The sequence below is a fragment of the Podarcis filfolensis genome (assembly GCF_964270895.1).
Source record: "Podarcis filfolensis genome assembly, chromosome: 4".
Classification (NCBI taxonomy): domain Eukaryota; kingdom Metazoa; phylum Chordata; class Lepidosauria; order Squamata; family Lacertidae; genus Podarcis; species Podarcis filfolensis.
In genome coordinates this window covers 76,206,328-76,233,210 of record NC_139607.1, presented here as the reverse complement: position 1 = coordinate 76,233,210, position 26,883 = coordinate 76,206,328, and the positions used below count along the sequence as shown (strand labels likewise).

At 40.0% G+C, this 26,883-nt stretch overlaps 1 protein-coding gene across 4 annotated transcripts in view; it reads right to left on the bottom strand.

Annotated features, from left to right (window-relative positions):
* The window catches only part of DCLK1 (doublecortin like kinase 1), a 203,178-nt gene that overhangs the window by 10,247 nt on the left and 166,048 nt on the right, over nucleotides 1–26,883 (bottom strand). For 3 of the 4 annotated variants that reach the window (XM_083609116.1, XM_083609115.1, XM_083609118.1), the window contains 6 exons: nucleotides 19,912–20,058; nucleotides 14,321–14,454; nucleotides 13,732–13,809; nucleotides 13,074–13,170; nucleotides 11,652–11,732; nucleotides 10,209–10,322 (listed from right to left, as the gene is read on the bottom strand). In XM_083609116.1, coding sequence (XP_083465242.1) covers nucleotides 10,209–10,322; nucleotides 11,652–11,732; nucleotides 13,074–13,170; nucleotides 13,732–13,809; nucleotides 14,321–14,454; nucleotides 19,912–20,058 — 651 coding nt within the window. Of the gene's footprint in view, nucleotides 1–1,211; nucleotides 1,286–10,208; nucleotides 10,323–11,651; nucleotides 11,733–13,073; nucleotides 13,171–13,731; nucleotides 13,810–14,320; nucleotides 14,455–19,911; nucleotides 20,059–26,883 lie in introns of all 4 variants that reach the window. The other variant, XM_083609117.1, reaches the window with a different exon arrangement.

Sequence of the window (26,883 nt, the reverse complement as noted above, 5' to 3'; positions counted from 1 at the left end):
TATATATATATATATATATATTGAGAGAAAACTATTTCTTCTGGCCCGGTCTGCTGCACTTTGATCCATACATTTTAGTTAAATTCTAGAAAGGGGGGATACTGAATGCACTGTAAATGCTTGCGATGACTGCTGCCACCATTATGATAATGAAGGTAAAATTGCGCACGCGCGCGCGCGCACACACACACACACGTGTGTGTGTGTGTGTGTAATATACAGTTTTGAAATCCTAGTCTTTTGAGGTAAAATGCATTTGACAATCCTTTGGCAATCCGCCACTGCATCTTAAAAAAATAAAAAATAAAAATAAAAATCACAAGCAGACCTGAGGAATATAAATATTAAAATCTAATAAACAGCCGCTGGATAGATGAAGAAGTGATTAATTTAGGAAAGGCATAGCATCTGTTTCTGTAGCAAGATTAGACGTTTTAAAAAGAAAACACATCGCAAGTAACTACCCCATTCTCCACAGAAATAATCACAATCCTATAAACTTTGTACATCACAGGATAGTACCGAAGAGGAGGGGGATCCATGCAATATACTCTTTTTTTTAATCTGTTGTTTAAAAAAAAGTATAACAAAATGTGCATACTTTAAAACACAAGCTTACCAGCAGATATACAATGCATTTTATTTCATTGAACTGGGGAAAAAGCTTCTAAATACTATGTTATGTCAATGCATTGTTCAATCTATAAGGCAAAGGTAGTGGTTGGGGGTGGGTGGGTGGGATTTAAAATGACAGTATATAATTTCACATCTCATAGAGAAAAGAAATATAAATCTATACATGTAGGTACTGGTGTCCTGTTGCCATATCGTGGGTCTAAAACAGAAGGGAGCACAGGACAGTAGATGCCTTAAAACCATAAATGTGAAAGAAAACATTGCTTGAGCATATCCATTTTATTTTATTTTTTCTGTATACACTGTCCTTTTAACTATAGGGATAACTTGAATACTGAGCATGTGCAATGAAGAAAAAGCTTGCAATGTCAGTGTGAATAATGGGGTGAGGAAGGGGAATGAGGGGTGTGGCATCTCAATCAAAGGTTAAAATGAAACTGATAAAAGCAGCATATGGACTGGATAACGAATTAAAATAAAATATAAAATGTTTATCCACTGAAGGAACTGGTTAATGGAGACTGCCAGCACGTTGCCATGGAAACACTGACTGTTGGAGCTGTACCATCTCATACCTTATCCAATACATTCCTGGTTGTTGGTAGTAGTCCAAAGAACCTGATCTCTTGATGGTAAAACCGTGGTCCAGCTGAGCAGAGAAAAACGGGGCAACTCAGTGGGTCGACATTGTGCTAAAGAGTTAAGACCTCCAGACCAACACTGTCCCTTACTTAGTGCATATTTAATGTTCACTTTCACAAGATAGTACTCTAACATCCTTAAAAAAAAAAAATCTATGCACTGGAAATGGGAAAATAAGAAAATGAAAAAATAAATAAATGAAAGAAAAAAAGAAAGAAATTAGCCCTAAAAAATCTACCTGGCTGACTTAAGACTAAAGTGAGATAGGAGAATGCATTTATTTCAACTTCTGACAATTAGTCCGTTTCTATAGCAACAAAAGTAGGCTGCCCCTTGGGTTTCACATACGTATATATCCCTCTCCCCACCCCTTGTTTGATGGCAAAGGGTGTGTGGTGGTGTTGCTTTTTTTATAAAAAAAATAGCAAATCGTAGCCATTCCTTGCACCAGAAGAGACCAGACTACACAATGATCAAGTTATGCTTCTTCATATTTGTCGAAATGTGCAAAGATAAAAGAAACACATTTTGACATTCCCATCAATCTTTGTATGTCAGGTTTTTTGTTTTTTTTTAAAAAAAATATCTTGTAGACAAGGGATACTCAGGAGTCCTGAATAACTGTATATTCCTGTACCATACACATGAGGCAAAAGGAGTAAATAAATGGTTGCACTGTAAAATCTTTACTAACTTGTACTGAAATCCAAGTTGTAAGCTTAATTTAATATTTTTGTAGGGCGAAGTATATTGGTACATGTGTAGGGGGTGGGGGGAAGCACATGTTCCATTTATTTCTTCAGTTGTACGGAGGCTGGGTTAGCAAAAAAAATAGAGGTGTTATTTTTCTAACTTTTCCACAGTGAATTGACACGTAGGTGGGTCACTACTTAACAGGTAATTAAATGTTATTTTAGTCCTTCAGAGAGAAAGATAAAGGCACACTGTGCAGTTTAATACTGGAGAATGCTATAATGCTAGAATTGTTACATGGAAATCTATTAAATCTATATTTATTTTTGTTTCCCTCATTAGACGTATAATGTGGTGACATAATGCTGAATGTTTAGAATTCATATTATAAGAGGCAGTTTGAAACATTTCCAGATTCTTACTTACTGAAGCACACACCCTGACTCTGAATCCACACAAGGCATAAATTAATATGTTGCTTTGTTTATTTTGTTTCATTAACCCGTGCTTAGTCTTATGCAAAATATTTTAAAACATCCAAAATGATTGAACATTTCCTGCTGAAAATATGAGGCCCTTATTATGCGTGCGTTATATCCTAGACTGATCTATGATTGCCACCTACTGGCACACTTGTGTGATGCACTTGCCATACACAATAGCCAACCTTCCAGGGGGTTTCAAATCAAAATATTGCATTACTATTTGAATTTCTGAATTATTGTAATGGGGAGACACATTTGACCACACATCTCTTTCTCTCACTCACACACCCCTTTTCTCTGTTTGCTAAATACAGTGCTGCTGTTACTTTAAATAAAATAGGCTAAAGGAACAGATTGCAAATAGGACCTGGAGGAAAGCTGAAAACCAAATAATATTTGAGGAGTGACACCTAAACAACAGCTTGTTCTCCATGCTGACCCCAGCTTCTAATGAGTGGTGCACCTACAAGCTGCCTCCACCCCCCCGTTATTTTTGTCTGCCGTTTTGACTAATGTACACTTTGTGCAAGCAATTTCTCCCAATATAATGCATGCTTGGACATTATTTTCACTAATATATTCATTTTTATCTACACTTTTCCGCTATTCATGCATTTTTTGTAAACATTCTTTGGCTGGACAACCAGATTGCATAATCTGGATAAGTGTGAATTTCATAGGACGGCTGTGTTTTGGTTCTCACATTGTTTTGCATAGAATATGTGGATATGCTTGATTCAGCTTTAAATGTAAACTGAGTCAGATTCCTCCCCTATCCCTAGCTGGGAGGTGCTGGGTGGACTGCTGAGGCTGGCTTTCATGTGTGCACTGGCTTAAGTGCCTGCAGGCTGATGTACACGTTAGAAAGCTCCAAAATAAATGGTTCTTGAAACACATTGATTTCATTTTGAGAATGAAGGATTGTAAGCTTTAATGGGTGAATTAATCAACTCAAGCTTGTTTGGCTAATTAACTAGAGAGGGTTAATTTAAATCAGCAGGGGCTCAGGGGATGTGTGTGCTCATTTTGGAGACCATGTTGGTTTTGGCAATAGGAAAGAAATATTAAAGGTAGCCTTTCTTTCCAAGAATGAATGAGTGTTAGTCCTTGCTTGTAACATTGTATGTTACTTTGGGCTACAATATCTCAGAAAAGAAAGAAAGAGATCAACCTTTGAGGTTTCTGTAACATGTAAACTATTTAAATGTGATGAATTAATCAGTTAAAAGACAAATAATTAGTCCACTAAAAATTCTTCACTTGCCGACAGCTGCACTAACAACTCATTAAGGCTGCAGACATGCCTCACTTAAACACAAGAACCTTTACTGAAGCTACTAAGTTGTTTCTGCAATGGTATATTTTAAGACTGACTCATAGCTTAAGATGAGAGAAGAGGGTGACACAGCAGCAAAACAAGCTAATGCTCTTCTAGGCTGCATCAACAGAAGTATAGTGTCACAATCAAGGGAAGGAATAGCAATAGAACCACTCCACTCTGCCTTGGTCAGACCACACCTGGAGTACTGTGTCCACAATTTAAGAAGGATGTTAACAAGATGGAACATGTGCAGAGGAGGGCAACCAGGATGATTAAGGGTCTGGAAACCAAGCCTTATGAGGAATGGTTGATGGAGCTGGGTATGTTTAGCCTTGAAAAGAGACTGAGAAGAGAGATGATAGCCATCTTCAAATATCTCAAGGGCTGTCACATGGAAGAGGGAACAAGCTTGTTTTTTCCTGCTCTGGAGGCTAGGACCCAAACCAATGGCTTCAAGTTGCAAGAAAGGAGAGTCTGATTAAACAACAGGAATAACTTTCTGAGAGCAGAAGCTCTCTGACAGCGGAACGGACTCCCTCAGAAGTTAGGGGGCTCTCCTTCCTTGGAGGTTTTGAAGAAGAGGTTGGATGGCCATCTGCCATGGATGCTTTAGCTAGGATTCCTGCATTGCAGGAAGTTGGATTATATGAGCCGCCAGGGTCCCTTCCAACTCTACAATTCTATGATTCTATAGCATTCTCCTAAACATACTTGCCTCAAGCCACGCTCTCAAGCCACAAGCCACAAACTCTCACAAGAGCCAGTGATAGGCATCAACTTGGATAGCTTTAAACCACGGAGCAGAAGTCGATCATTGACTACTACCCATGATAGATATGCACTGCCCTTAGTATCAGAGGTGGCAGTTTTCTCAATATCAGTGCAAGAAATCACAGCTGTTTGCCCTTAGGTTCTGCTTATGGGCTTCCCATGGGCTTCTGGTTGACCACAGTGAGAAGAGGATGCTGAACGACATGGACCTTTGGTCTGATCCTGCAGGTTCTTCTGGTGCTCTTAGAGCTCTACACACTAAGAGGCTTCCTCATTCATGTCATACTAACTGATGTACCATGGGAGTATGTGTATGTGTAAAAATATTCATAGAGTAAGAGAAGGACATGCCCAATTTATGAAGATCTGCACATATCAGAGGCTGCCAGGGAACTAAGAATTCTTGGATCTTTGCACTGTTGCCGTGTGTGGCGAGCCACCACATGTGCAAACAGGTGGAAGAGTTCTCTGAGGTGGCTCCTGGAGGTGACTAGGCCCACCCTGTCCATTGGCTTTCCTTAACCCTCTAATCATTTCAGGTCTGGCTGGAAATTTGTGGCTAGCTGAAGTACAAGGTATGGTTCCTGGGGCTTCCAATTCTTCGCATCTCTGGGCCTAGAACTGGCAGAACTTCCTCGGTGTTTCCACCAGGGGCTCTTGCAATGGGATTTAAATATGTCTAATGTAGTAGGTCCTATGGAACAAGCCTGTGTATCTTTACTGAGAAGGAAATACCCCCAAGTTCAAATAAGTGTACATAGGATTGCAGCCTTAGTCAAACAGGTTTTTTTTTTGAGAGGGGTGGTTCAGAGTAGCATGATGCAACTTAAATATAGAAAGACAAATTCATGCAGTTTGCAGCTCATGCTCTGCAGAGAGTTCGGCCTTTCCAATTAGCCACTGTCAAAATGGCATTTACATTTTATTTGGTGTTCCTGGCAATACATTTGAAGCCCTAATCCCATCATACTTCCAATTTTACTGAATCAGTCTGCAATCAGAGTAATTTTCCAGGCAGGACGCCATTTTTTTCATCCTACTTTCACCTTTCTCCCTCAGCACTGCTATATGCCTCTTGCAAACCTCAAGGTGATATTTGCTTCCACGGCTAAACCTAGGAGCTTCGTTAAACTAAGCAGAATGTTATCATTAGCCTATTTTCTTCTGCTTACTCAAGGATGACAACACACACACACACACACACACACACACAGACAACTGTGTCTCCACACACACACACACACACATACGACTCAACATGTTAGCACTCATAACTTTAACTCAAATTGAATTATACTTGGCCAGTACATTAAATTGTGTGTTTATCTATTTAAAAATTAAAAATCACTTGTGTGTATTAATTTGCAAATGGAAAAGTGTTGCTAGTCAAATCTGTGGGGCAACACGATTTTACCACAACTTCTTCAAGACATCTGTATTCAGTTAAGCCATAATTGTCGGCTCTCCTCAGTGAACGGAGACTCTGGCAGGCAGCAGTGAAGCCACTAGTTTGAAACACTCAAAGAAAACAGTGACAAGTTGATAGAAAGCCTATTTATAGTCCTGAAGCAATTACTTGTATTTTTAAAAGCATTTTTCAGGCTTAGGAGGGTAAACAACATAGAGAAGAAAGGAGCATTCATTGACATAGCTTACTCTCTTGTGTAGCTATAAAATCACAACTACAACCCGCAGAGAGAATACTGTATGTTTGTTTTACATAACGCTATCAATAACAAAAGATTAGCACTGCCGTGGCTGCAGGCCTCTTGTACAAAATTCATACTTCTCAGGTCTGAAAGACACTATTTGGCAACATATTTTATTTATAGGAGATTTTCTAACCAGACCTTCATCATACGATCCCAGGGCTGGCTACAACATACCAAATTAGGAAAACACTACAGTAAAACCAATTCAACACAACTTACGGAAGCAGACAAAAGTACAGCATCATTTAAAAATGCATTGTAAAACTACCACTGATACCAAACATTTATTTGCATGAAAAAGCTAAGTGCCCTACTTATTAACACTGCAAGTTATCATCAGAGTTCACTGCCCTTTTTTTCTTTCAATGTTTCAAATGACAAATGGTAAAGATTGGGAACCTGTGGTCCTTCAGAGTTTGCTGGACTTCAGCTCCCACCAGTCCCAGCCATTGATCATGGATGATGGGAGCTGTAATCCAGTTACATGTGGATGCCCCCTGGTTCATTAACCCTTGCGTATGGGTACAAGAGATACGTGACTACCACCACTTTGCAAGAAATATCAATTACCTCTCATTTTCAATGAGTTATTCTCACTGGGCAAAATGCTTCTTGTTCTTCAAGGGGGAATTGAGAGGCATGATCAAAATGTGTCTTTACTAAAGCCACAAGGAAAGGGAGATTTAAACACTGTAACTAATATCCTTCATCGTGAACACCTGTTCACTTCTAGCTTATTCATTCTGGTTCACTGCAAGCAGTGCTGGCTGATGCCCATTGGGACTGATAGGGTTGAAGGCAGGAAGACCAACAGTAGGAGGTGCCAAAGCCAATATCAAATCCTACTAATTCTAGTTTTGTCTCCATCATCTACCTCCTTGCCGAGCTCTCCAAGGGCAACTCTTGAATCTGACAGCCTGGGCCATGCCGTCGACTGCATGAGTAAGAAGAAAAGGCTGGACCAGCCTCAACTGGCTTCAAGAGGAGCCCTCCTTTCAATAACAACACACGCGTACACAAACCTTGTAAGCATTTTCATGCTGTATTCATCCACTCGTGTTTACTGTACGTTCAAACTATTTTAACAAAAAAGGGAGTCAATTAACTTAAGATTTCTTAACACTAAATTCTGGCACTTGGAGAGTATCTAAGTTAAGAATTATACCAAATGCTATCTTATAATTGATTTAAAGCCTATCTGCCACTGCATTTTAATTTGAGCAGCTGGCCTTACAAAAACTGGATTTAGGCAGCATGCCAGCACTTAGTTTCCTAGGAGGAAAGGTGACCTCAATGGGACTAACTTTAGAGTTGCAGGCAACTCTGATTTTATTGCTGCTGAGACTGTGCACTGGAACGTGTGGGTTTATTAGCATTATCTTGCCTGTTAGCTTTTAGAGGTGCCTCACAGCACAGAAATCAAATCTCTCTATATTCAGAAGAGAGCGTTCCATGAAGGACCCCCTATATTATGAAATACTTTGCCAGAAGAGGCAAAGCACACAGTGTGCTGTGAAAACCTTTCTTATTTCTGCAAGCATTTCTGGAATGTTGATTGTACCAGGTCACTTTTAACACTCTACTGTTTTATTTATGGTGTGTGTTATTCCGTATTTTATTTTGTTGCAAATTCTTTAGAGGTCTACTATTACAGGGGGAATCATAAATATTTTTAAAGAAGCAAACAAGCACACATTTATATACGCATGGTGGAAATTTGTTCTCTGCGTTTTTGGAAAAGTTAGATGAAGTGGCAGGGCTTGTGTGCACATTCATGATAAATCACAGTGGTGAATTACTAGCAGGAAAACACCAATCTCCAGTACTAAACAGACAGGGTGCCAATATTCAAATAATATAGTGCTAAAAACCAAAACAAAGATCCGCATGTCATTCTATTTCTATGCCATTTTCGGTTTTCGGTGAGAAGCTGCATTGCAGTGTCTTTCCTCAATTAAAATATCAAAACTACTTAAAGCAATCAGTTTCCAGTGCAACTGGTGCAAATTAAACAAAAAATAAACATAAGCATAATAAAGGCGGCGAAGGATGGGTGAAAAAGGAGCTGGCAAAGCATTTTGAAAGAGCTTTTGAAAAGCTATGAAATCCCTCGTGTAGAGGACCTGAGCAAGTGCTTCTCATGGACAAGCGTGCTGGCAGCCCAATTGAAAAGGTTTTCAGCTGGGCAGTTGAGAACATACCTGATATTTCATATGACGAATGCACATAATGGGATGTTTTAGTTGTGGGAAACAGCTACTGTCGCTTTGGTTTTAATGGAACATTTAAAAAAAGCAAATGCTGACTGTATTTTTAGCCAATGAGATGAATAAAAACAGTGACCAAACCTATGGAAAGCATGAGGGAAAGATTACCTTCCATTTTTGAGGCAGGGATTATTTATTCAATTTTAACAGCTAAAGAAATAAAATCATTGGTGGGGTGGGAGGCGATGAGGGGAAGGACAAACACTTGCAAAACCGAATAACTCTGGAGCAAGCATCCAGAAAAGATGGGCTGAGCCAAACGAGCTGAATTTAATTCATGCCGACTTAAAATCCATCCCAAAAGGGCCAAGCCAAAAAACCTGCCCAAAACCGTGAAAGTGGGAGAGCTACACAAAAAGGGGTTCCACCTGCACTTTATCCAAGCTGGGAACAAATGTCAATTAATCTGGTATGGTCAATGGTTATTATGTTCGATGCATCATTCTGATGGCTCTTTCTGGAGCATGATTAGTAGGCACATTTATGAAAGGAAGCTTAAAAAGCACAAGCAGACGTAAAGAAAGAAGATGGGCATGTTAAAAAACAAACAAACCCAGTGACCGCTCAGTGATATTAATTTAGGGAAACCCAATGACTTCTGTGCATGTTTGTGGGAAATAGATAAATGATAACCCTGTTAGCTACTGTTGGCCTTTCTGTATTTATGGTTGGAAGAAGAGGAAGCGAGGAAGCCTGGTACATTTTCATCTGTGCTGTTATGTGCAACTGAGATTTTAACAGGGCTTCTGTAGAGAATTGCAAAAAACCAAAACAAAAAACCATGTGTGCTACCAGAAGCTTTGTACGGAGTTCTGTTTAAATCTCCAGCCAGTTTGATTCCTGTCTGGAGGGAAGCAGCTAGCCAGCTTGTGTCCAAAAAGTGATATGTACACTGAATAAAATCTATGGGCACATAGATTTGTATCTTACAATGGAAAATGGAAGTTTCTTCTCTTGCATGTCTTTAAAAAAGGAGAGATTCATTTAGGCTATTAAAACGCTCCTATAATTCTATCAGACTGTGATGGAAAAATTAGGGCCTAGTCCTAAAACCATATTAGACATTCCAGTATCAGTATCTTGAGTTGTGGGGTGGGGACATTGTATGGCTGCCAATCATGCACATAGAATGCTCCATGGATCAGCTGTATACATCTCACAGCATGCAGGGCTTTAGGACCCAATGCAGTGGGCTGCATATTGCTAATCCGTGCAGTATTTCAGTGTCAGTTGGTGTAGGCAAAAATTGCTACTCCGGAAGCAGTTGTATTTCTTGACACTTAATGATTTCTATGTGCTTGGTTTAAGGAATTCCTGCTTCGAATCGGGGTTTTTTTTGCTCTTGCTACAGGTAAGTATTATAACAGTCCAATCCATGAAACAATTTTAAAGTAAATGATCACAATCTTAAACGCCACATTTGTGAATGTACATTGGATTTTCTCCATTGAAGGATTGATTTTCAGAAATATATAGGATAGTGTGTGTTGCCTAATATCCTTGGGTGATGATATGGCTCTCAAGATGAAGAAATTGGAAGAAGATGGGATAATTGAAGTTTTGTTTTATACTGCATTAAAGGCATAACTATCTGCTGAGTTTTGGGTGCCATCTCCTCAGCACAGACCCAATATACAGACGTTGAGGGAGAAAAGTTAAGCATTGTATTGCAGATGCTTACTGCTATAACGGAAACTCCAGCTGCTGTGCTGTTGGGCTTGGGGCCTGTGTTGAAATGCTTTTTGATCTTTCCAGCTACAGACAACTGATGCTCATTCTCTGGAAGACCATCATCCTGCAAAGCAAAAACAAGCATTTGTGAATTATGATCTACGAGGAGCTGAAGGACAATTCAGGAGACATTTTCTAGACCACTACCATATTGTATTTAACAATATATTAATTATTAGGACCTATTAGTTTTAACTGTTTTATTTGGGAATCTGCAATTTACAAGATCTAAAAGTGCTTGGAGGCAGCTGATTAACTTTCTAATATCATGAAGTTATGCGCTGAAGGTTGCCAATTGCTACACCATTCTAGTTTTGTACGGTATTCATGAATTACCCAGTTGGCTAATTCAACATGCCCGAAGTTGACACAATAACAGTCTACATAGACTAGAGTTCACCTAGGAGTAAGGCCTTAAAAGACCAACTTGCTGGGTATTTCCATGCGCTATTAAAATAGTTCTAGAGAATCCCCCCAAAAAGAATAATTTCAGGGTATGTGTAATTAATAAACAGGATACAAAGACAGATTGTTCATGGTGGATTGCCATAGTCACTCTTACAAATGGGTTGCATTTTTTGGTCATCCACAAGTCAGTAATATTCCCCCTTCCCCCTCAATGTGCCGTATGAAACATAGACTCATATTCTTGTAAATAATGGCTGAAGTCTTTAAAAAAGCCCTTTAAAATATATTTGCCCCACACTTCCAGGTATTTTGGACGTATGTACATCAACAACTGACCAGCATCTTGATACTTAAAGCTTTGCGCCAGTATCTCTGCAACATAGGAGTAACATCCTGCTTTGTAATCCGAAGAAGTGTGTGTGTGTCCTATGATAAACAATAGTGTACTGATGCACTGTACTGGTTAAGGGTCATAAAGCACATCTCTAGCTTTTTTGGGGGGGGGTAAACAGTTTGGTGGGGCAAGGGGGGAAAGAGGGAGGGGAGGTCTTTGTGCTAACAGGACAACTTTGTTGTATAAAACCCTAGGTCTAAAGTAAAAGGTAAAGGACCCCAGGATGGTTAAGTCCAGTCAAAGGCGACTATGGGGTTGCGGCACTCATCTCCCTTTCAGGTCAGGCCGAGGGAGCCGGTGTTTGTCCACAGACAGCTTTCCGCTTTATGTGGCCAGCATGACTAGACTGCTCCTGGCACAACAGAACACCGTGATGGAAACCAGAGCACACAGAAACACCGTTTACCTTCCTGCTGCAGCGGTACCTATTTATCTACTTGCACTGGCATGCTTTCGAACTGCTAGGTTGGCAGCAACTTGTGGCATGTGTCATATTTCTAAAACAGCAATTCAAAAGACTTCACAAGCAAATGATTTTTTTTTTAAGATAGCAATGTTAAAATAAAGCTGTTAGCCTTTAGATTTACTTACATTAACCCATGGGTGTTCAAGGACTTGCAAAGCCGAAAATCGCTGGTCTATATCTACCTGTAGCATCATAGTAATAAGTTCCTGTGAAATGGAAAGTTCCATAGTTTAACTATATGCTGTATGAAGTAGCACTCCTTTTATCTTTCCTATATCTTTCAATATTCAGCTTTGTTGGGTGTGCACAGGTTCTAATGCTAGGAGACAGGGGAGGAAATTTTCTCCATGCCATGCATAATGCTATAAACTACTATCATGCCACCTCTTACTTGCCTTTTCTCTAAACTAAAACATTGCAAATACTGAAACCTTTCTTCATAGGGGAGTCACTCTTTTCCCTCAATCATTTTGGTTGGCCTTTTCTGAATGTTTTCCAAGTCTATGATACCCTTTTTGAGGTGAGGGGTACACAGTATTCCAAATGCGGTCGCACCATAGATTTGTATATTGTGTCCTCCCTAAAAGAGGGCACGTGTTACGGTGAGACCTGGAGCCTGACCCCCTGTGTTGTGGGTGGGTTTGATTGGTTAGCCACAAAACCCGATTGGTAGGTCCCTCGATGTTGGGTTCAATTTGACCAATGGGGCGCAGTCCAACCTATTTATACCCATGCACGTGACCCAGAGCTTCCTCTTTCGGCTCATGCATTCGGAACACCCGCCCACCTCTACCTATTTTTAGGGCATTGTGCTTTGACCTTGCTATGCCATCGTGTGTCGTCTGTCATTGGGACAGGGGCACGGCAGGAATTTCCCCACTTGGCTGATTGGCTGTTGCCATTTGGGTTTTGCCTGCCGTGTAGCAAATCGTCACAACTTGTAAGGTTGCGGATAGGCACTGGTTCAGGTGATAGGGATGGGAGAACGCTCTCGCCATCCCTATGAGAAGGGTATTCCGTTAAAGGAATCCAGGGACTCAAATGGTTTGGTCAACCCCTGAGAGGGGGTTGTGCCCATACCTGAGTCCAGGGGGGCATCTGGGTGATGAACAGAGTCTGTACCCGGCTTTTCACCTTCCCAGGTGTTCATCCTTGGCTGACCTATGCTGGTGCCCTGGGTCAGCGCTGCCTGCAAGAGTGCAGGGAACTAGTCGAACCAGAGCCTATACAACCACTCACCTTCTGTAATCAATAAAGTTGTGGCCTAAATTCTGCCAAAAACCAAAACTAAAATTTGAGTCATGTGTGAATTTATTTAGGGGGGAGGTCTCTGGGTCTGAACACGCAAAACAGCATTATGATATCGGCAGTTTTGTTTTTCATTCCTTTCTGCAGCACATTGGGCACATCTTTCTGCAGCACATCTTCATCTGCACTAGTTAAAACTTTTGATCTGCACCAGTTGAAACTTTACAATCGGCTCCCTGAGAAGGCTTGTAAAGAGAGCTGTCAGTAAGATATGAAAAAAGCAAAGCAGCACAATTTACCTTCGCAGAGTCAGAAACATTATCCCAGTAGGGAGATGGAAAGTCTACTTGTCCCATCAAAATCTGATCAAAAAGGACTTCCTGATCTTCTCCACTTCTACACAGTAAGGAAACAAAAGTGTTAAGTTCCCACCACATGGAAAAAGATAAAGTAAATACATGAAACAGCAAGACTCTGCTTTTAAAGCCCAGTGCTTGAGGAAAAATGTGTTTCTCCCATTTTGCAGAGTCTACCAAACAGCATGTATTCAAAATGTGAAAGAAAGAAAGCTCCTAAGAAACAGTTGCCTTTGTTAATTCATCAGACTATATCTGAAAATTGCAAGGCTCTGCACTTCTACTTTTAGTAAACATATATTTGATATACATTTTATACCATTCTAAAAGGGCACAGCATAATATTTAAATTCTGGGAAGAACATCATTTTTATTTCGTTTGTTTTTTACCAGCAATGAACTGCATAAATAAAAATAAACCTATGATATCATCATCTCACCTATCATGATACTGTTTAGGTAAATTACATTGCCTCACACAGCATGGGAGGAGAAGGGTGGGGAGAACAGCTAGCATTGTACCCGGAGAGAAAAAACACTTGGGTTTCCAATAGCACAGAAGTGCATTGTTAAAAGGGGAATAGAACAGCATTGCCCATACCCACGGAATGGAGGAAAACCACACAGCAGGATGTAAGTAATCACACCAGCTGCCCAGATGTCCACCTTCAGGCCATATCTACAAGTGACAAGAGATTATGATTAATATTATAAAGAATGTGTGATCTATTGATCACTATTTTGCACTATTGCGCAAAATAAAAGCAAAGAGAAAATGATACCATGGCAAAGACCATCATTAAATTACATGGCGTTTTCTTAGTAATAGCTATATTTCACGTGGCATTTTAGAAAATGAAGTGCAAGAATTAAATCTAAAATATTAAAATTCAAGTACAGTGTGATTTATATTCAAATGGACATCCACTATTCACGAAAAGAATATGGAACTCTTTCACTAGATGATAGTTGCTCTGCACACCAGGCACTAACTGAAACAGCATATAAAATGAAGGAAGAGAGATTGTAAACAGCAGTAATCAGCAACTATCAATACTACTATCTTAGAAACTTGATAAATGTTTGATTGTTGCCTTGGCCCTAATCTGTCAATGTTCTTCTCAATATTTAATTTACAAATTACTAATACATTTAATTGTTCATAGCAAATGTGTTACAAACCATCTTACCCAGTTTCTGCAATGATTTCTGGAGCTACATAAGTAGGTGTCCCACAGACGGTGTAAAGAGGTCCGTCAACGATGGTGGCCAGTCCAAAATCTCCCAGCTTCAGTGACTTGCTCCCATCTTGGTGCTCATAAACCTAAACAAACAGTCTTCTGATTCAGTGTGTTCCCTCTAGGAGGAATCTCCCTTTCCCTTAACAGTCAATCTTCTATTCCATTGTGCTTGTGGCAGTGAATGCCCCCGTCCCCAAGCATGCCTGAACACAGCAGATGTGGGGAGGTGAGAGCCAGAGGTGAACAGAGAGTGATAAAGGGGTTGGAGTGAACTTAGCTTTCACTTAATAAACATGAAACAGTAGCCACAAGCTTTAAATTGAACAAACTGCATAGTATCCTTACTGTAGGGATGTAAGACAGATTGCTGGAGTTGCTATAGAGACAATCTATTGCCATGCAGGTGGTACAGTCCTCCAGTATTCATAATTAATATTTATTTAATAAGAGCAATTTGGACAGTTTAGTTCACTCTATGAGGCAGAAGGATCTTTGAAGGTCACTTCCAGCTTGGTCATCACTTTTCTATCAGAAATTGTCCGTGGTTGAGAGTGAAGTATAGGCCAAGCAGGTTTCTCCCTACTACTTACGGATATCTCCTTTTGGCTGAGTATTGGACTTCATGCCATTAGGCACCTCCAGATCCATTATTCTACATTTCAATAGCCATTGACCACAGAAGGAATTTGTTTTTATTAATAAAATTTCCTCCTGTCTCAGATTTTCTACAACACTTCTTTACCCTTTAAATTGCGAGCTAGGCAGCCACCAAAGCCTATTGCAAGTTGTGTGGCAAAGAGAAAGAATGTTTTTCTTATTTGTGAAATGCAAACTACATGTAAATTGCATGGCAATAGAAACACACCGTAGCATCAAATACATATTCTGAGAATATGTTTTGCATTCAGAGGCCTATTCCCCCCCCTTCAATTGGGTTTCAGTGAGCTCATGAAACAGGAATTTTGTCTTCGAAAAGGAGCAGCAAACAGAAGTTCTCAGCACACACTGGCTGTGACAAAGCCAGAATGAATATGGGTAGGGAAGAAGGATATTCAAAAATGGAACTGCTCTATTATTAAAAATGTGAGTTGCTAGGCACATCTGGTTTATGAATCTTTAAGAAAGTGTTTGCTGAAGTGGCAGCAATAAATTATATTTCAATGACATTTTTAATTAGGGATTGTGCACTAGGCTTTGTAAAGACTTTGTGACTAGGAATAGAATGCAGAGCTACCTCAGTGTCGGAATTTACACTAAGCAGAATACAACATTTATTTTTAATAAACAACCCCAGGCATATTTTTTCAGATTTTCTATTCAGGGCAGGGGAAGTTATTTTGCAAAGTGTTCAGGAACTTAAAACATTAAGTTTGTTGAATGTCTATTAAAAGAACCAATTTATCATTTCACCAGGATTTTTTTAACTAAAAAAAAAAAAATCCAGGGATGCATACATACATATATATATATATATATATATATATATATATATATATATATAAAACTTCTCCCTGGAGCTTTTTACAAGTAAGGGTTTATTTTCTTTTTTAAAACTCAACCCTTCAGTTCATTTCTGAAAACAAGTAAGCAAGCAGTGGGCACAGGGACATGCTCCCTCTGCCCTGGTAAGTAACATTAAAGACAAAAATAAGGCTTCAATGTAAAGTGGTAATATTTTAATTGTCTGCCCTGCGAAGAGCAAAGAATGTAGATGATCATTTAAAGCTCATCTTACTAAGAAAGTAAGCTCTTTACAAGTTCTATTTTCCTTTAAGCCCTGAAGGGCAATTAAAGAGATGTGGATTAGTGCAAATTACCCACTATGTAGTGCTTTCACTGTTTTAACTAAGCAATAAAACTGTGTAATTGTACAACACTAATTGAATCCAGCCACACATAATTGTGTGCTACCATATGTATCCCATTACTCTAAAGACTGTCCATATTTCCTAAGCTGCTCTTGTGATCACTGCAGATGGCAACAGTCAGAGAAGTTGTTCTCCTGGGCTTATTATATGGCTATAAAGCTATCCCGTGATTTGACAAAATAATCATGTTAAATAGGAGCAATTATGAAAAAATGCTCCAATTAAAATGGAAAAGGCATGCCTTCCAGATGAAGGGAATGTAGAGGTGAAGTATTACAGCCTTTTCATATGACTAAGGCTTTTAGCTTGGCTTGCTAAAATGGTAAAAGAGCCAGTTGATTAATAGCACATGTATTGGAATGGGATATGAATACCATGCATGGTAAAATCAGCAATAGAGGTGTGGCCATAATTTAGTAACCCTTTTACACCCACATGTGTCAACCTCTGTCTTCATCCAAATCAAAATCATCCATATTATGAGCGAGCAAGATGTTCAGACATTATGTTGTTATGAGTTTGGGGTGTTAAGATGGGTGCCAGACCCTTCTAACCCCTGGATCCACCAAGTGTTAGAATTTAAGCAAGGCTAAAGGCCAGGCTAGCCTCCTGGTGAGGTGATAACCTAGGTAATTTGCCATTAAGAAGGATTAAGGGGCTCAGTCCAAGATGTTAAATGGGTGATGCCACCTCCCTCCGCAGAAAAGGCAGAGTTTAAAGTAGAGATTTGGGGAGTGATGTGACCTAGATGTAAAGCAACAAGCTGGAGAGTGTGAGGGCAATGTTTGAGAAGCAATACCATCTTGGGGTGTTTATTCTGTGAATTGCATTAGGACCAAACTGGTATGGATTACCTCAGATTAAGCTATTTTCCCCAAAACCCAGTCAGAAAAACAGCTTAGCTTCATCTAAGCCAAACTGATGGGTGCCAAGGACAGAATGTGCAGCCAACAATTTTGCCAATGTTTGGTACCTACCCCAATTCAGTGAAATGGGAGGGGACACACCACCAGGCCAAGATTAAGGTGTTACTATTAATATAGTACACATTTTTTGTATGAAGTAAAGGCTTGGGATGAGATTTCATGGACACATGTGTGAACTAGTCCTATATCTAAATGTGTGATCCTAAGAGAACTTCTATGGAAGTTAAGTCTTAAATCAGTGTACCCAATTTCTATGCAACGTGCTTAGGGATAGCGTGTGGCCAAGGATATTATTTTAGCTAGTATCCATATTGCATCTGGATAGCACAATTCAGTTAGTGCAAAAAAAGCATACTAGCATTTGGTATGCAATACTAAGAACAATACGCCCCAGGCATCTTGAAGCTGCAAAGGCAATCTTGCCCGTGATAGCTGCTTAGAAATAATCACATCTCAAAAAACTCCCATGTGCTTTTGTGCAGTTTAAACTGATGGAAACAACATACACAAACATGTCCTTTGAGTGCAATTGTCTTAGTAGGAAAATGTATTGACTAGTAATCAGTGTGGAATGTGCACAATAGCTCGGGACTATTGTGAGTGCTCTGGACTGCAAAATACACGAAAACATGGTTATAAAAAAAATACCCAGCATAATTGCTCATGGTAGGTCAGTCAATGCTATTTTAAGAGGGAAAACAACCAAGAGGGTGAGGGAGAACTTCAGTCTACTGCTGTCAAACTTGAGAAAAGTTTGAATACAAAAGCATTGTAAGCGTTTCCCCATGAGACCATCTCTGGCGTTCTCAGAAACAAGAGTCTAATGAATCTTGACATGTGATTGCACTAGCTTACATACACAGCAGTGCACCAATACTAACATTCAGACTTCGATATGGCAAAGAATACACTGCATTGTTGAAAAGTGGTGTGTGTGTCTGTGTGAAATATTAGTTCCACAGTGCAACTGAGCCTAACGGCAATTATTCACAAGGAACAGGCCAGCAGGGCAAGTGGATGGTTGGGTTCCATTTGTTGTTAATGTTGGACCCAACACTATAATGTGGGGCCCTACACAATCAGGACAGATCTGTGTATAAAGATCTGCCACCCACACATTTGATTTGGCCCTCAGCCTCTCTCCTAAACAGTAACACACTTTCCTATCAGCCCAGGTAAACAAGAAAGGCAGCAGTAGCAAAATTATACAAAAGATAATTGTCACACTGTGGCGCTGTGGGTTAAACCACAGAGCCTAGGACTTGCCGATCAGAAGATTGGCAGTTCGAATGAGCTCCCGTTGCTCGGTCCCTGCTCCTGCCAACCTAGCAGTTCGAAAGCACCTCAAAGTGCAAGTAGAGAAATAGGTACCGCTCCGGCGGGAAGGTAAACGGCGTTTCCGTGCACTGCTCTGGTTCGCCAGAAGCGGCTTAGTCATGCTGGCCACATGACCCGGAAGCTGTACACCGGCTCCATCGGCCAATAAAGCAAGATGAGCGCCGCAACCCCAGAGTTGGTCACGACTGGACCTAATGGTCAGAGGTCCCTTTACCTTTACCTTACTTTTAATGTGCTGTGAACTCCTATTCCTCTCCCAGAGCTACAGTTCTCAGAGTGGTTTAGCAAACAATCCCTCTTTGTGGCAAACTTTGGCAACTGAAACTCTGTGAAGGGAATAGGAACCTGCAAACACCTCACAGAACCCTAGAGCAGATTGGAGTGGGTGGGTGCAAGGGGCTTCAAAGGGAAGGGTGAAACAGCAAACCCTGGCAATTCTCCCTTTCTCCTGCAGAAGACTCTGCTGGATCAAAATCAGCAGACTGGGACACAACTGGATATAACTCACAGATTATATAGAAGCAGCAATACTTTTCTCAGGTCTCCTCACCAAAGGGTTCTAGTTTTCAGGAAGGTCCTACCATAGCTTTTGGTATGAGGGTAGAGGAGAGACAAAGCTGGTAGAAGCAAGATGAAGTTGGTTTGCAGCCTGGTATACTTGGGTTCAGAGCATAGCTGATGCTTGGGGGGAAAGAAATGGGCTTGTTTGTGTGGGTTCTGAGGTACAATGGACCAACTGAGGGCAGTACCAAGGCTACCAGAGCAGTTGATGAGATGCAAATGATTAAACATCTGAAGGCAGCCCTGTTTAGGGAAGCTTTTAATGTTTAATAGGTTATTGTATTTTAGTGTTTTGTTGGAAGCTGCCCAAAGTGGCTGAGGAAACCCAGCCAGGTGGGCGGGGCATTATTATTATTATTATTAATAATAATAATAATAATAATAATAATAATAATACAGCATGAAACATAGCACCCACAACTCAAAAGGTAGAGAGGACACTGTGGCTTTTCATGTAATTCACAGTCAGGGAAAAAAACTCTTTTGGAGTCATAGAGAGAACAGCAGTGGAGCATCATAACATTTCAAAGGTTTGTCTTTAGAAATAATATTAACAATGTTTGTTGGACTACTTGACAGATTCAGAAGCTCAATTCACCAATAGCATGATCCTAGCAATATTGCATATAGCCCAATCCCTGTATCTCTAAAATAGAAGTAAACCATTTGTGTTCCACAAGTAAAGCATGAATCTTCTGTAGACAGTGCAATATTTGCTAGACTTGAAATGCTTCTTAGGGTGAGCATTTTTATCCAGAGATATGTATGTCATTGAAGCTGTGAGGCAGACTACCAACATCAGCCATATGAACAGAAATCTCCAGAATGTACCAGAGGTTGAACTTACCAGCAGATTCTCAGGTTTGATATCCCTGTGGACAATGTTCAAGCTATGAAGATATTTAATGGCACTGGCCAGATTGTACAGCATCCCACTAGCGTCCCGCTCTGTATATTTGTTTGTGGAAGTAATGGCATCAAAAAGGTCTCCGCCCTGAAATAAAATAATTGTCATGTTTGAACACCATTCCACTAAGCACAGAGAGGACTGAGATTCCAGAAACATACTGTAATGAAAAGCATAATTATATTCTTTGAGAACAGCACAAAGGACCCATATAAAAAGAGAGGTCTAATATCTGTGGTGGAAATTTTGTCTATCAGTCTGCACACGATGGAAGAATTGACTGTAGCAGTAGATCATTGTCAGGATCCTGGGACTCAGCTTCTTCCCCCACCCCTTTGGCCGTAGATAAGCAGGACAAAGCGAAAAGAGTCCCTTACCATTTAAAGAGTCTTTAATGGTCGCAGCAAAAGAACAGCGCATCCATTCTCGGAAGGAAGGTGTTCCCAGTTAAGGATTCTATCCACTTTCCCCCTAGTCACTTCCCGCGTCTTGCAACCTGATCTTGCAACCACCCTGCTTTTTGTGTAGGCACCTTATCTGCTCTATGTGACCTTGGACACTTTCCAGTGAGAGAGAGTCTGTTAGCTCTGTCTCTTTCAGTTCTTCTTCACTTTGCTGTTTACCCCCCAGTTCTTCCCAACTTTTGTCTTCAGAACTATGCCCCTCTGCAAACCACTGTTCCAAATCTATACTGCTCCACTGCTCCTGGGCAGCTTCAGAATTCTGGGGGAGGGGGAAGGGGATGGTCCCACCATTCCTCATCAGAGCTGTATTCCTCAGCCTGGTCTCTGACAATCATGTGCTTCAGCTGCTCCTGCACTTGACCACTTCAGGACTCCAGGTGGGGGAGATCATTGGACTAAGTGCTCTACTGCACACAGAAAACTAGATGCCAGGGAGACACATCCTTAGTTCACCCTCCTTGATAATCAGGATTGCCCCTTTATTTAGTTCGTTCACAAAATTTTTATTTTTATTTTTTTTAAAAAAACCCAAAACAGTTAAAACCTCAAAGTGGTTTTCTGAACCTTCTCCATCTCTACAATATTCACTTGAGATGTGGTGCCCAGAACTTGCACTGTATTCCAAATGTGGTTGCACTACAGATTTTGTAGAAGGGCATTATGATATCTGCATTTTTAATTTCAGCTCCTTTCCTAATGATCCCTAACAGGGATCTTTCCACAACTTTTTCACAGCTGACACACACTGGGCTGACATCTTCACTACAACCCCAAAGCCTCATCCCTGCTCAATCACTGCCAGTCCATACCACCTGAACATATATCACACCTTGCAAGTGCCCCAGAAAAACCAAGACATCCCGTTTTTTCTTGCAAGAGGACAGAAGCCATTTGGGGGCACCGTGATCTTGTGATTTTTCAGGGCCACAATCTCACGTGGTGCCCCAAAATGCACATTTTTGGGCACCAAGCCCCAAAAAGCGGCTTTCCGGGTAGAAATCCTGGTGTAAAATTGCATGAAATCAGGATGCCCAAAATGGCCACCATCCTCTTATGAGAAAAAAGAAAACAAGAAGATGGCACCCCAAAAGATGGCATCCTAGCTTTTGCCTTTGGAGGGTATGACAAAAATGTGAAATGAAGAAGAAGAAGAAGAAGAAGAAGAAGAAGAAGAAGAAGAAGAAGAAGAGGAGGAGGAGGAGTTTGGATTTGATATCCCGCCTTTCACTCCCCTTCAGGAGTCTCAAAGCGGCTAACAATCTCCTTTCCCTTCCTCCCCCACAACAAACACTCTGTGAGGTGAGTGGGGCTGAGAGACTTCAAAGAAGTGTGACTAGCCCAAGGTCACCCAGCAGCTGCATGTGGAGGAGCAGAGACGTGAACCCGGTTCCCCAGATTACCACCACACCACCCTAACTTAACCACCACACCACCCTAACATGCATCACTTTACACTTACACTTAATTGCATTTGCCATTTTACTGCTAATTCACTCACTTTGCAGAGGTCCTTTCAGAGCTTTTTGCAATCCCTTTTTGTTTTAATGACCCTGAACAATTTAATATCATCAGCAAACCTGCCCACCTCACTGCTCTCCTCTAACTCTAGATTGTTTATGAATGTAAGAAAAGCTTCACTGAATCAGGTTTTGAGTCCACCTATTCCCATGTCCTGCTTTTAACCTTCCTATTCCCATTACATATCTATATTTGTTTTATATTGATTTAACTGCTGTGGTTTACCCAGAGAACCTTGGGAATTGTAGTTTCGTGAGGCTGTTGAGAATACTCCAGCAGAGGTCATTAGCAGCCTCACAGCACTACATTTCCTAGAACTCCCTCAAGAAAGAGAATACTATGAAACAAGCTTGTAGTGGGGAAGAGAGAGGCCCCCTTATTGGGCACGAAAAGGCTTCATTTCATGACAGGCATATAATAGGCAAATTAGACCCTTGTCATACGGGCTGTACAAATTTAGAATGCATGTTTTGTTTCTTCGAGGCACTTCTCATATGTATACATTAATATCCTGGTTTATATTTTTTTTTAAATGATATTTTATTCAAATTTCAAAAAAGAGTTTACAAAAATAATAAGATAATAAAGAAAGAAAACAATCAATAAAAAATACAGAGTAGAAAAAAAGAAAATAGAAAAAACAGTATAAAAAAATAAGTCCATCTTTCAATGTCTTACTTTTCATTCACTTGTTTCCCTGACCTCCTCACACCTCCCTTTTTTGTATTCCATTTCGAATGGTTAATTCAGCAAATCCTTTCCCTCTTTGTTTTTATCTTAGTTCTTTATCTTGACATATTATAACCTTATAATTTCATCTATTTAATAAATCATTTTTACATACTCCTTTTTAACATTGTTGCTAAAACCGCTTCATTTCATTCCAACATCATTTTAACATTCATTAATTTTGCAGTGTTTCTGTAAATAGTCCTTAAATTTCTTCCAATCTTCTTCCACCGACTCTTCTCCCTGGTCTCGGATTCTGCCAGTCATTTCCGCCAATTCCATATAGTCCATCACTTTCATCTGCCATTCTTCCAGAGTGGGTAAATCTTGTGTCTTCCAATACTTTGCAATAAGTATTCTTGCTGCTGTTGTGGCGTACATAAAAAAAGTTCTGTCCTTCTTTAACACCAATTGGCCGACCATGCCCAGGAGAAAGGCCTCTGGTTTCTTCAAGAAGGTATATTTAAATACCTTTTTCATTTCATTATATATCATCTCCCAGAAAGCCTTAATCCTTGGGCACGTCCACCAAAGGTGAAAGAATGTACCTTCATTCTCTTTACATTTCCAACATTTATTATCGGGCAAATGATAGATTTTTGCAAGCTTGACTGGTGTCATGTACCACCTGTATATCATTTTCATAATATTCTCTCTTAAGGCATTACATGCCGTGAATTTCATACCTGTGGTCCACAACTGTTCCCAGTCAGCAAACATAATGTTATGTCCAACATCTTGTGCCCATTTAATCATGGCAGATTTAACCGTTTCATCCTGAGTATTCCATTTCAACAGCAAGTTATACATTCTTGAAAGTATCTTAGTTTTTGGATCTAACAGTTCTGTTTCCAATTTTGATTTTTCCACCTGGAAGCCAGTTTTTTTGTCCAAATTGTAAGCCTCCCTTATTTGATAATAATGAAGCCAATCTCGCACTTTATCTTTTAGTTTCTCAAAACTCTGCAATTTCAGTTTGTCTCCTTCTTGTTCCAGAATTTCCGAATATTTCGGCCATTTGGCCTCCATGTTGAGCTTTTTCTGGGCCTTTGCTTCCATCGGTGACAACCACCCTGGGGTTTTATTTTCAAGTAGGTCCTTATATCTTATCCAGACATTAAACAATGCTTTCCTGACAATATGGTTTTTAAATGCTTTGTGTGCTTTAACCTTGTCATACCACAAATATGCATGCCACCCAAAAACGTTATTAAAACCTTCTAAATCCAAAATGTCTGTGTTCTCAAGAAGCAGCCATTCTTTCAACCAGCAGAATGCTGCTGATTCATAATAGAGTTTAAAGTCTGGCAGGGCGAATCCACCTCTTTCCTTTACATCAGTTAATATTTTAAATTTTATTCTGGGCTTCTTGCCCTGCCAGACAAATCTAGAAATGTCTCTCTGCCACTTCTTGAAACAGTCCATTTTGTCCAAAATTTGCAATGATTGAAACAAAAATAACATTCTTGGCAATACATTCATTTTTATAGCAGCAATTCGACCTAACAAGGAAAGCTTCAAATTTGACCATATTTCTAGATCCTTTTTCACTTCTGACCAACATTTCTCATAATTGTCTTTAAATAAATTCAAGTTCTTATCAGTCATATTAACCCCCAGGTATTTTACTTTCTTAACCAATGTTAAACCTGTCTCCTTCTGAAACCTCTCTTTCTCAATCGGTGTTAAGTTTTTCTCAAGAACCTTAGTTTTTAACTTGTTCAACTTAAATCCTGCCACATGACCAAATTCTTGAATCAATTCTAATACTCTTTTAGTACTAGATTCTGGCTCCTGTAGTGTCAATACTAAGTCATCTGCAAAAGCTTTCAATTTGTACTGTTTGGCTCCGACCTGTATACCTTTAATCAGATGGTCCATTAATATCCTGGTTTAATCCATGGTGTGCATCACAGTCTAAGTACCTTCCCCCCGTTGGCCTTCTCCTTTCTCTCCCTACCCCCCAAACAACAAAATCCTGCCTCTGCCTTGGAAAACACCCTAATCTGCTGTTTGTATGCAGAGGAAAGTCTGGATAGCTGCCTGCAGTTAACCAAGATAGGTGCTCATAGCACTTCCCTCGGTTCTCTTCCTATTTGCAGAGCTGTGGGGATGGCTTTCTGCCAAAGTAATAAATAAAGGGACTGAGTTGTGTCAGCTTACACAAGGAAAATGCATTTTCACTTCTGCACTTGAGGAAAGATTAAAACAAAGGAATAGTAATAGTAGTTCAGGGAGCTAAGGTGTTAAACTCTTTCCTAAAACAAGAATGTTAAGTTGTTTTAAAATAAGTCTTATTTAATGTTGGAAATCTAGACCAAAACCCAATTTTTAATCAACACTTGCAATCTTAAGTTACCAGCCCTTTAATGGTTTCATTCCATCTTATTTATGAGATCTTATAAAATAAGATACATCTTGTGGGTCTTTCACAATGAAGGGATATCATATACAAATGACTTCCCCAAAACTCCCCAAAACTGCTTTTAAAAAATTCCCCAACAACCTCATGAACACATATTTTTTTACAGATTATTTCTTCGTTTGAAGAAAATTCTGTGAAAAATGACTAACATTTATTTTATAATAAAACTATCATCATTTGATTATCAGCTGTCATGAAGTACCACAGGGAAGTGGAACAGCACACACTTTGTATCCAAATGGTCACATGTTCAAACCCCAATAAAAAAATACCTATCTCTCTAAGGCCTTATTTAGAGCGTCACTGCTATTTGCAGCAGAAAATATTGGGCAAGCTGGCTCAAGAGCAAACTTTATGTTCACTGATGGTGGGAAATTTAAACCCCTCACCACTTTCTATTCTAGCCTCAGATAACCCAAACTCAGTGGCAAGTTAGCAAGGAAAGGGAGACTGTCATGGAACCTAATGATCATAGCTTCTCTTTGGTTTTTGTCTGATGTCCATTACGAAATACAGTTGACTCACAACTTTCATGCATTTAACTTTATGCGCTTGGCCAGAAAAGAGGGAAGGTGTCTGGGGAAAACTGTGGCAAGAATTGGAAGAATTTGAGGACACCCCTGCTTGTATGGTTGTAAGCAGAATTTAAGATTTGTACAGAGCACCTGAAGGAGGTCCCCGTTTCAATTCTGCACACATTGTGCAGTCCAGGTGTCAGTATATGATATATTTCCTTAGGGTTCCTAAGGAATAATGCTGGTTGGGGAAAATGGTTAACACTATGGATAACCTTTGGGGCATCTGGAGTCGCCATGGTGATTTGTCCCCTGCCAAAAGCAGCTTGCTCTCAAACAGTCCTTCAAATTACATCTGTAGCTGGAGAGCAAAAGTCCACCCACTCAGGAGACCCTCATGCTCCAAGAGAATGACTCATAGGATGGGCTTTGCCCCTCACTAGCAACAATAATTTCCCCAAGAGTAACTCTTCAAAGAGGAGGGAGGATTTTGTGTGTGGAGGAAAGAACATTTATTTTGAACACATGCAAAATATCTCAGGTTTTGCAAGTACGTGAATGAAATGCAAATATGTAATGTTTAAACTGAATGGGCGACCATCCCCCTTTTGGATAAAGACCTTAAATAATTAACTTTACAGTCAACTTTCTTGGACAGCACAGAATTCCACCTTTTCCTTCACATAAGGGATCATGCCAATTTCTGCTTTACTAACTGACATAACAGGTCGCCTGCTGCAGTCAAGGCACTGTAGAAGATGGACCCAGGATCCTTAATGTTTTATCAGCCAACCCCCCCCCTTCTGCATTTTCCTGGAATCAAGACAGACTAACAGAAGCATCTGAATGTATTTTTTAAAAGAAAAAAAGAAGGAAAAGTCTATCCTTATCACCTATGAACATAAGGCACTGAAATCCCGAAGTACAGTAACCAATTATTTATTTACTAGCTAGCAACATAAATGCTGTAACATTCCTTTTCTCATGTGAAATTGAAATTAGATCCTTGAACAGCAGGAGGAAACCCTATAATAAATCATGCTTGTTAAAATAGCTAAACCAGTGCTGGGCTTGAATAATAATTTGGTCTCACTATGTGCAATGGCAGCTCGCCAGCGACCACGTCCTTTCTCCTTTCCACAAGCGCTGCTTGCAACATGCTTTTATTTGTATTTATGAAGTGCTTTCCTCACACTCAAGGCCTTTTACGCAGCAGCGAGTGACGTGCCTGCCATGAAATGAAAACGTGTCTGCAGCAGCA